This window comes from Octopus bimaculoides, chromosome 1 (assembly GCF_001194135.2).
Source record: "Octopus bimaculoides isolate UCB-OBI-ISO-001 chromosome 1, ASM119413v2, whole genome shotgun sequence".
NCBI classification, from domain to species: Eukaryota; Metazoa; Mollusca; class Cephalopoda; order Octopoda; family Octopodidae; genus Octopus; species Octopus bimaculoides.
In genome coordinates, this window is record NC_068981.1 from 80052559 (window position 1) to 80063897 (window position 11339).

An 11339-nucleotide genomic window follows, 5' to 3' on the forward strand; every position below is an offset into this window, starting at 1 on the left:
ATATATATATATATATATATATATATATATATATATATATATTCATTTTGACTTGAAGAAGTTAAAGCTATAAATAATAGCATGTAAATAGTGTTTAAAAAAACTTTAGATAGAAAACTCAAAAGCTACTTTTCAACTTTCTATCCAAAGGGTTTTTTAAACTCAATATTTACATGTTATTATTTAGAGCTTTATTTATCATATTTATCATCATTTAACATCTGCTTTCCATGCTGGCATGGGCTAGACAGTTTAACAGGAGCTGGTTTGGCAGAAGACTTAACAAGCTTGACTGTCTGTTTTGGCATAGTTCTTTCTAACACCAATCACCCTGCAGAGTGGACTGAGTGCTTTTTATGTTGCACCAGCACAGGTAAGGTCAGTTTTGGCAAGTGAAACCTAGGTATATAGAGAGGTGAGAGACTACAGGATATCAATAATGATGATACATTGCCAAGTGTTCCAAGTTGATAAAACTTCCCTGTCAATCTACTGCTCTCACTTTCCCATCACAGTGTCTATAACAAGGGATTGCATCTGCTCAGTATCAGATACCACCATCACATTGTAATGCTAGATCTTGAAATGTCTCATTTGTAAATCCACTAAGCATTTTGCCAGAGTATAATATGAAGCTAAATTTGGGCTCACAACATTGGTTTATAGCATATTAGTGAATGATTTTGATTTTGTATTCCTGATCCTAAAGCTATTTCCCTATATTTAAATATAATGTTTTATTTATTTTATTATATTACAGATTCTGTGTCTCTGAAAGATTGCTCACAATCAGTTCCAGATGAGATTAAATGGCAGTGTTTTTCTCCTGTATATTTTTACCGCCACGTGTTCACACCAGCGTTCTTCCTCAACTCTGTCCATGATCGATGGTACCTCAATCAAGCATTGGACATTACTTGTGATTTTAAGAAATGTTCTTCAAGTGATATCAAGTATATATCTGATATTAAATCAAGTCTTTTAGACATTGTAAGAGAGATATTTACCTCTCACAAAGATGGGCGCTATTTGACTGCTTGCCCTGTACATAGTGTTCTAGTCAACAGATTTTACTCCCAACCTCTTGCAGGACATATATCACCACAGAAAGCTATAGGAGATTGGTATTTTGGGAGAATATCTTCAACTACAAAAATTATTCCAAGAGAAGATATCCGTGAAGCAATATCTGTCTGTTACAAGTATTTCAACGAAGAAGAAAACACTTTGATGTAATAAAATGCTTGTTGCGTTCTGTTTTTAAAAAACTAATTTAATAAACTGGACTGTTACATGTTCCTGCAAAAAAAAAAAAAATGGGGGCCAAAATAGTATTTATGGGTATCAAACTCTGCCAATATTAAAAAAAGAACTAATCATAAAATGATAATATAAAATCAAATTTTTAAAAAAAGATGGCAGAAAAGTGTCATTAAAACACTCCATATCATGAGAAAATTGTGACTCCAAATTTTTCTGTGTGAATGTTGAACTGGGTATATATATATTTATAAAGAGTGAAGTAAAAAAGAAGTGTACACCGTTTATTTTTATTCTGTTCACTTTTTGAGTTTATTTAGTCTTTTTTTCCAAGTTTTTTTTATCATTATTTGACTTGTTTCAAGTATCTTAATTTAATGAAAAGAAATTAATTTTTATACTGTGTTTATTTATTTTTCATTTCATAAAATTTACCATACATGAAATGAAACTGGAAATAAAAATTAAGAAAATGAACAAAAACATGTTATTAATTTCAGTTTTCATTGTTCACAAAGTTTTTTCTTAAATATTAAAAAAAAATTTAATGTGATTGTTTTATAATTTGAATTCTTAATCACATGTTTTGTTGTGCTTTTATTTTCAAGCATTCACTACATATTATTTAGTCTAAATTTGACACTTTAAGAGTTTCTGGGAATTTTGTGTTTGATCTGCTCACTGACTTTTTTTTTTGTTTTTCAAACTGAATCTTCTCACCATTTTTATAGGTCATTCAGCCTTTGATAGTCAGGAAACAATACCCTAGAAATCAAGAATGAATCATCAAAGCCATTTTAATGACAAAACCATTCATTTGTCTAACTACACTTGAAATGGATTTTTAAACTGTCTTGAAGCCCCCACCCCAAGCATCATTCCTAAATTAGGTTAATTTTGTTTCAGAAATGGATTGCCACTGCTTTTGCTAGTTTACCTAATATTTTTTTTTTTTGAAGCTAAAAGTTCATTCTGTCAGTGTGTTGTAGAAATATTCCTTAGAAAAATTTCATACCATACACCTGAAGAATATTGTGAAGAACTTGCTGCGGTGGTAGAGTGAAACTTTAGCTTTAAATAAATAAATGAACTTATATGCTATACATAATCTTTATTGTTTTGTTTACACACACACACACATATATCATCACCACCATTTTATTTCTGTTTTCCCATGATTGCATGTGTCGGACAGGCCCTCTTCCCCATTATTTCTCATTTATTTCTCATCACTTGTTTGCATTCTTTGTCATTTCTTTTGTGAGCTTCATCATCTTGAAATCAACTTTATCATCTCCCTGCTTCCATTATCTTATTTTTCCACAGGCTCCATCCAATTGAATCACTTGACACTTCACCCAACTGTCATCTGCCATATTCATCAACTGTCTGTACTAGCACAATTTTCTCTCTTCTACATTACAGCTGATTCCTCTTACACTCAGTTTTTCCTCTTTCACCTCATTTGTACTTTGTTGTTCTGGCATTGCTAATGTTACTCATTCAGCAGAGCATACTAACAATGAGCACACTCACTTCATTTCTATATATCTTTCACACATCTTTCACCCTCATTGTTTATATTTCTCTACAGTACAAGACTTGCTCTTCACTCAGAGGCAGAATCCCTTTCTTGCAAACACTGTTGATAGTTCTCTGAACTTCTTCCTTGTAGTTTTTATACTGACTACTATACTTTCACCACATCCATCTCCATTGCTGATTAGTCACCTAAGTAATAGAAGCTATCAACTGCTTCTTGGCATTTGAAAGAATTCATTCCATGATACTCTTACTGCTTGTTTCTATGCACAGGGTTACATATGCAATCCTTCTGTTATCTTCCCTCTGATCCTACAGCATCTCTTGCACAGCAATAGTTTACATTAGGTACTTAATATAGAGTTCCTACCTCCTCCTCCTCCTCCCTTCTGCATATTGAGTATGGCCACTTTCCTGATGGCAGTAGAGGTATGTATTGTTTTCAGCTGCACCTACTTTTCTTAGTGACAGTCAACTACAGAGTGAACCACCCTGTCTAAAGTCTTCTGCAGGTCAACCATAATAGATTGCACTTGGATAAGAAGTGTTTATTCTTTTATTTGCTTCAGTCATTTGACTACGGCCATGCTGGAGCACCACCTTGAAGTGTTTTAGCCGAACAAATTGACCACAGGTCTTATTTTTTAAGCCTAGTATTTATTCTATCAGACTCTTTTGCTGAACTGCTATGTTATGGGGACGTCAGCACAACAACACCAGTTGTTAAGCAGTGATGGGGAGTGGGGAAGACATGTAGAATTCTGCATTGATGGTGTGACCTTTGGCAGTATGAGGAGCACTCTTTGTCCCAGAATCTTTCCAGCTGACTTCTGGGTTTGAAACTTCTTGAGACATGGTGTGCTGCGATGGCCCCACTCGATTGATTGCTGCTTGGTCTGGGGATCATAATGATGAAGCCAAGTTTCATCTGATGACTAAATTAACTATAAAATCAGTCTCTTCCATGGCAAACTGGTCCAAAATCACCTTTGATGTTGTCACTGATATACTTCTGATCAGTGTTCAGGCATTTTGGCACCCATTTTGTGGAAAGCTTTTTCATGTCCAGATTGTTGTGGATGATGTGGCCAACTCTTTTGAAAAAAATCCCCAGAGTCTCAGCTATGACGTTAGTTGCAATCGGATGGTCCCTGAGAATCATGACATGCACAGCATCGCCTTTTTCCTCTGTGGTTGCAGAAGTTAGCTATCCTGACCAGGGTTCGTCTGTGACCTTGAAATGACCAGTCTGAACCTTGACACAGATTTTCACTGTGAAGTAGTATGATGGGCAGCCATCCTTCAAGACTTCATTTTGCCATGGATTTCCACTGTTCCTTTGCCTTGTTAAAAGAGGAACTTTATGATCGCTTGTGCTTCAATTTTACCAAAATCCACTGTAGGAGCTGCCATCATGCATTAAATCTGCAAAAAAAAGAAAGAAGATATAATGTATACCATCATGATTTTTTGCATATTTTCTCCTAAATAGTTGTTCTACTTCCCCTGTAAATGTAACAGCTCTACCCTTTCACAATACTCTTAAAACCAGGAACTTTTCAGCACTCCCTCATATTTACATCTTTTTTTATGTACATTTATCCCCTTAGCATTTAAACCAGCCATATTTGGTCCAAACTTGTTTTATATTCAAACTGACCAGATCTGGCCTCTCACATTCTAAAAATAAACAATCGTATCATCAAAGTCTCAAAGTTACAAGGTAATGCATGATAAATTCAAATCAATGTGAATAAAAAGCATTACTTTTTAAAAAGTAATCTGAATGCTAAAGGATTAAAGTTTGGTAATCAAAAAAGCAGTAGTTTAGATATTGAAGATTTTCAGCAAAGGAGAATTGATCAATGAAAAAGATACTTTTGTATAATGTGTTTTAGAATGCTGCTGATTAGATATAAGAGCAGGAGTCCATGTTTAGAAATATCTGGACATTGTTCTGAAAGTTGATAAAGGTATGCTAGCTCATTACTCTAGAGGGATTATGATACAATCTCTTGCAATGTTTTCTATAAATAAACTTGAGTAGAAGCAGACAAGAAAATGCATCACAATGTCAGGTCATTGATTGAAAGTTTTCTGAGAGAGGATTTATTGACTGAGTGGATAGTTTACTTAGCTGCATGTTAAAACATTGTTGATGGAAGCATATTAAACAAGATAGAGGGAAATAGACCAGAGTGAAGCATATCTTTATTTTCTTTCTTGTTCTGATCTTGGTTATCCATATGTAAAGTAAAACCAAGTTGTTGACATCTTTTTGGTCCTTAATAGGGCTGGTGGTATTGATGATGATGATTTTTACAGCCTAGCAAGGAAGGTACAGATGCATTGGACAATCTATTCAGAGCCTGGTTAAAAGAGGTTAACGCCTGCTCCGAAGTAAGAATCAAATATCTTTGATATTGTTATAACTATTTTAAGCATATTGAGTTTGTAAAAAAGGTCACAGGATATAGTAAGGCCTAACATATAATAGGGAAGTTGATAAAGAATCTGGATGTCTGATGAGAGCTGCCACTTAGCATTCATCTCATAATAGTTCATTTAAAGGTTGCAAGGAAATTAAGGATTGTGTTATCTCCGCATGAGTGCATAGTGATGTTTATTAGGGATTTTCATTATTTTGGGTCATCGCATAAATGATGCGGTTTTTTTTCAATTGCATGAACTAAAAGTCGAAGGGGGACAGGATAAACTACTTGCATTAACTTGCTATAAAAGCATGTAGTAATTTTACCTTGTTTTTTTATTCTTAGTGCAAGTTTTGAAGAGTGCAGTTCGATTTTAACAGTTATTTTCAAAGCTATAATGGAAGTGACAAATTCAGCATATTTTGCTTTATAAGTCCAGTAAAGGCAACAATGCAATGGAAAGTGCAAGGAATATTTATGCAGTATATGGGGATCAGACAGTAAGCGTAAGCCAATGTCAACGGTGGTTCCAGAAATTCTGAGCAGGAAACTACAGCCTAAAAGATGAGCCTCATCTTGGAAGATCTATAGAGCTCAATGAGGACATCTTGCGAACCTTGGTAGAACAAAATCCCATCGTAACTGTTGAGGAACTAGCAGAGAAGCTTGGATTTGATCATTCAACCATTTATCAATACCTGCGTGCCATCAGAAAAGTCAGCAAATTGAACCAGTAGGTTCTTCACAAGCTTTCCAAGTCTAATCATACACAGAGTGAATGTGTTCTCGTCTTTGCTGTCACGTTTCATGAATGAACCTTTTTTGGACTGAATAGTGACTGGTGACAAGAAATGGGTTCTCTATAAAAATGTCAAGCACCAAAGACAGTGGGTAAGGAAAGGAGAAACACTGGCACCCCAGACTAAAGGTCTTTACCCACGTAAGGTGTAGTTATCTGTTTGGTGGGATATGAAAGGTTTTGTCCACTTTGAACTTTTAAACCTAAACCAAACAATAACAAAGGAGAGCTACTGTGGGCAGCTTGAGTAGCTTAAGTCAGCACTAGAAGTAAAATGACCAGCTTTGGTTTCAAGACGAAAGGTGTTCTTCCAACAGGATAATGCTCAGCCACATACAGCAAGGATGACATTCCAAACGCTGGAGCAGTTTCAATAGGAAATGATGCCCCACCCACCATATTCACCAGACATTGCCCCATCTGATAATCATTTATTCCGCAGTCTTCAAAATCATTTGGACGGAAAAAATATGAATTCTGTAGATGAGATCAGAACAGTACTAGAGGAGTATTTTTCATCACAGACAAGTGAATTTTGGAAGAGGGGCCTTGCAAGCCTACCAGATAGCTAGAAGAGCATTGTAGAAAATGAAGGAGAATATATTTTAGATTAAAAAAGAACTCTGTTTATCTTAATTTTGAAAAATAAAAGAAGTATTAAAAAAAACTGCATTATCTATGGGATGACCCAATAGTAATGAAAAGGAGACCATAAAGGAAACAAGTACTTCAGGAAAAGAATTTAAGGCAGTGAAGAATTGAGAGAGTATTTTTAATACAAAGGAGTAAAATGAAAAGAACTTAAGTCCATGACCCCACAGGTAAAATGAATTTACCCTGCAAGTTTATCAAAGATTTTTCAAATATCAAATATGACATTCTTACTATGATATAAATTTCTAGAGAGACTATTTGTGAGAAAAAAAATCATAGACCAACCTGTTTGTAATCTGTATTGGTGGACAATAAAGCAAAAGAGAGAAAATATTAATGCATTTTAGGAGATGAGTGTTGATTTGAAAAGAACCAAATTACCCCAGTAATTCTGACCTATTCATATCTTAATCCATCTTTCTCATATATGTTAGGAGTCTTCATCTCCTGTAATATCTTAGAAGTTTTATATGTACAGCATTACTAAAATCACATGAGAGACTTACTCTGTAGAGCCAAGTTGCCTTGAGCAACTGTTGGTATTCAACAATATCTAAATATACTTCACACTAAGGTTATTTACCTCTATCTTATATGACACACTTCCAGCATTCTAATATGCAGCAAAGAAAACTATCCATTCAGTCAATATATTGTCTTTTATAGAGACATTGTAATGTATTTTCTTCTTTATTTCTACTCCTCATAACGTTAATAAATGTTGCTCTTCAGAACCAATCCTCTTCTCATTTATTGAAATCTATTTATTAAACTCACTTCTAGACAGTGGGTTGGCAGCATTATTAGAGTGTTGGAAAATATGCTTTATGGCTATTTATATTCTCTTTATATTTCTTTTGGCTCTTTATATTCTGAGTTTAAATCCAATGAAGGTCAGCTTTGCCTTCAGAGGGTTGATAAAATGCAGTATCTGGTCAAGTACTGGAGTCAATGCAAATGATTAGCCTCCTCCCTTCAAAATTGTTAACTTTCTAAGAATTATACCTTTTAGAACTTCCAACTCTCCAATTTGTCAAGCTCCAAATTATCTGAAAAAATCTTATCTGCTATCTCTATTTCTCTGATTTGAAAGTTCACACCCCACCAAACACCACTTGTTGCTTTTTTTACATACTTTCAGCTGAATGTCTTACATTTTTTCCCTACATACTGTCTAAAGAAATAGATTATTGCGTACATTTATAAACAACCGTCTAAAATTATCATTAACTTTTTTGTTACAACATTTCTGTTGAAATATGTTGCCTTTATCTGAATTATTTTGAAAATAACAAAAAAACATTAAGTAATTGTCATTTTTTAAGCTGGACCTTCAATTCACATGAAATTTTGATGGAAAGTTTTTATGTAGATTACTTTAAAATAGAATTGTCTCAGGTGAATGTGTCAAAGTGTTTAAGTGAAGTTTTCTCTCCTATTCCTTCAACATTCAACACTTTTTTCTCTTTCTTTTCAGAATTCTGCAGTGAAAGTACATTTAGCTGATTTGTTATAAGCATTGTCATTGTAAATGTTCTAATGCTCAATCAAATTGGCATGAAACACAGCCTTTTGACTACATGCACTTACTTAGTGCACTTTATATTTTAAAAAATTGATATATAATTAGACCTACATAAAATTTTGATAAACTATGTACATGATGTCATGTATAAATTTAGCTGACATAGTTTAAATAATACACATGTAATTTCCTTAAGTACTTTAGAAGGCACAATAAGAGACTTTTTAAATCAGATGAATAATGTGACAAATGTTGAAAAATATTTCACAAATTTTTGAAGTAGGGCAATAGAGGCCAATGGAATATTCACCCTTCCTTATAAAGTCAAGTAGTTTTGAGAATATCAAATTGTATTAAATAGCCTAAAATATATAAGAAGTAGTATTTAAAGTCAGTTTATGACAGACTTTAAACTAAAGCTGCAATTTCCTGAACAATATACTCATTTGCCATTTCCTCTATATCTTTTCATTAATTCCCAGATTAACATCTTTTCATTCTCTTCTCCAAAAACTTAGAATGAATTCACTATTATTACTGTTTTATCTTGAAGCTGATTGAGAGTATAGGGTGTCAGCTGAAGTAGTTGATTGTGTGTATCTCATCACTGGCAGTGCTTTGTACTCAGTAACAAAGACACTTAAATTATCAATGGGTCAATCCATTTACAACCAGGCTCATTTTACCACTTAACCAAATGCACATTTTACTGCTCAAATAGTGGAAGTATTAAGTAACTGATGAGTGTTTCATTAACTTGCAATGCTGGGATCAGGTTTTCTCTTGTGCACAAGCTATGACAGACTGGTATCCTATCCTGATACAGGAATATCTCCCTTACTCTTTGAAAACTGGGTTAAGTTCCAGTACTACGAAGCTTTCCAAAAATGGCCAACAATGAAACAAAAAAAAACCTTTTAATCATAGGCATGGTTATGTGGTTAAGAAGTTCGTTTCTTAATCACATGTTTCAGATTCAGTCCCATTGTATGGCACCTGAGGCAAATGTATTCCACAATAACCCTGGGGTGACCAAAGTTTATTGTGTTGTGTGTGCATGTGCGTGTGTGTGTGTGTGTGTATTAACATCACATGATAGTTGTAAATAGACCCCACTGTCATTCAAGTGGTGTCCTTTGTTTCCAATCTTCCATGGAAACATGTCTAGCCATGGGAAAGAATTACCTTGCTTAGAAACAAGTGAGGATTGACAATCAGAAGAGCATATGACCATAGAAAAACTGTCTCAATGAATTCCATCTGATGCATACTAGCATTGAAAAATGGACATCAAAAACTATGTTGATGACATGTATAGATTAAGAAAAAGGAGGCAGTCAAACTTCTGACTACCTCTTTTTTCTTAATATACAGCATCTGTACATTACTTCAAACAATCTATCTATCTATCTATCTATCTATCTAGCTATCTCTCTCTCTCTCTCTCTCTCTCTATATATATATATATATATATATATATATATATATATATATATATATATATATATATATATATAATGATGATGATGATGATGATGATGATGATGATGATACAGTAGTAGCCCAAATTAGAGGACGAAAATAAAGATTGAAGAAATTTATGTTTCTACTTCATTTTTCCGAATGGGATTTTTACTGTATATACTTTAAAGTATCTTCATTATTTACAATAAATTTTGTAGGAAGTGATTAATAACTAAATAATTTATAATAGAGAAAATGTTTATTTGAAAGTTACAAGATGGACAAAATTGGAGAACATATGGCATAAAATTAAAAAAGTAAAAAAACCTGGCAACACTCTAACTGAAATAAACTAAGTTAACCTAACAGTGTGAAGATTTATATGGAACAGCAGTGAATTAACAAGCATGGAAAGCTAAAATAAAGTTGATGAAAGCCTCAGGAAGTGAGTGGTCACATTGAAAAAAGAAGGAATGGCAATTTCTGCTATCACCAGAGACATTAATAGATCAAAGAGTGTTGTTTCAAGAATACACAAGCTTTATGAAAAAACACTCTTGTTTGTGTTATTAGAAAAACAAGGGAGATCACAGAAAACAAATGTTCAACAAGACTGTGTGAGTCAGAGGCTGTTGTTAAGAGATTGTTTCGATACTGCTGCAGGAATTTCTTGCCAAGTAAATTGTGATTATGAAATGAATGTGGCTTGTTGTTTGAAGAAAGTCAAACTTCATGCCCATTCCCCGACCATTAAACCTCTTATCAATATGAAGAACTGAAAAGTGAGGTTAGTTTTTGCCAATAGGCTCATACTTTGGACAGATGACAACTGGTCGTGACTGTTCTGTGACAAAAACAAGTTCAATCTGATTGGCTTTGATGGCAGACAGTACATGAGATGTCATAAAGGTGAAAGATTGTTCCCTAAATGCATGAAGAAATCGGTGAAGTTTGGAGGTGGGGCATGACTTCTGCAACTGGTGTTAGGCCTTTGATCCAGATCCATGGTAATGTGAATGCAGCCATATACAAAAACATTGTTCTGCAGCATGTTGTGCCAGCTATGAGATCATCTCCAACTCATCAGTCAATCTTTATGCAGGATAATGCCCCATGGAACAGTACTAAAATAGTTAAGGTGTTTGGAGCTGAAAACATTACTGTGATGTGTTGGACAGCTCAGAGCCCTGAGCTTAATCCCATTGAAAACTTATGGACGATACTTGATAAGATCAGAGAGCACCAACTTGTGAATCTTTCAAGTTTGTGCAAAAACTTTTAGGAAGAATGCTATAAAATTACATCAGAACAATTGGTCAGATCCTGTGGACAGAGATATGCTGAAGTCATTAAAAATAAAGGAATGCTCACGTCTTATTAATATTTTGATGTGGATTGTAAAAATTTCTGGCAAAATTTTGATTTCTTGAATTTTACGTCATGTGTTCTCTAATTTTGTCTATCTTGAATTTTTCAAATAAACATTTTTCTATTAAAAAATATTTAGTTATTAATCACTTCCTACAAAATTTATTGTAACTAAGGAACATACCTTAAAGTATATGCAGTAAAACTTCCATTCAGAAAATGAAGTAGAAATGTAAATATCTTTATTTTTTATTTTCATTCTCTAATTTTGGCCACTACTGTATGTATGTGTATA

At 33.8% G+C, this 11339-nt stretch overlaps 1 protein-coding gene across 1 annotated transcript in view; it reads left to right on the forward strand.

Annotated features, from left to right (window-relative positions):
- The window catches only part of LOC106877088 (uncharacterized), a 51735-nt gene extending 50190 nt beyond the window's left edge, over positions 1–1545 (forward strand). The window contains exon 8 of the mRNA XM_014925877.2: positions 761–1545. Coding sequence (XP_014781363.1) covers positions 761–1236 — 476 coding nt within the window. The 3' untranslated portion in view covers positions 1237–1545. The remainder of the gene's footprint in view (positions 1–760) is intronic.
- The last annotated feature ends 9794 nt before the right edge of the window (positions 1546–11339 follow it).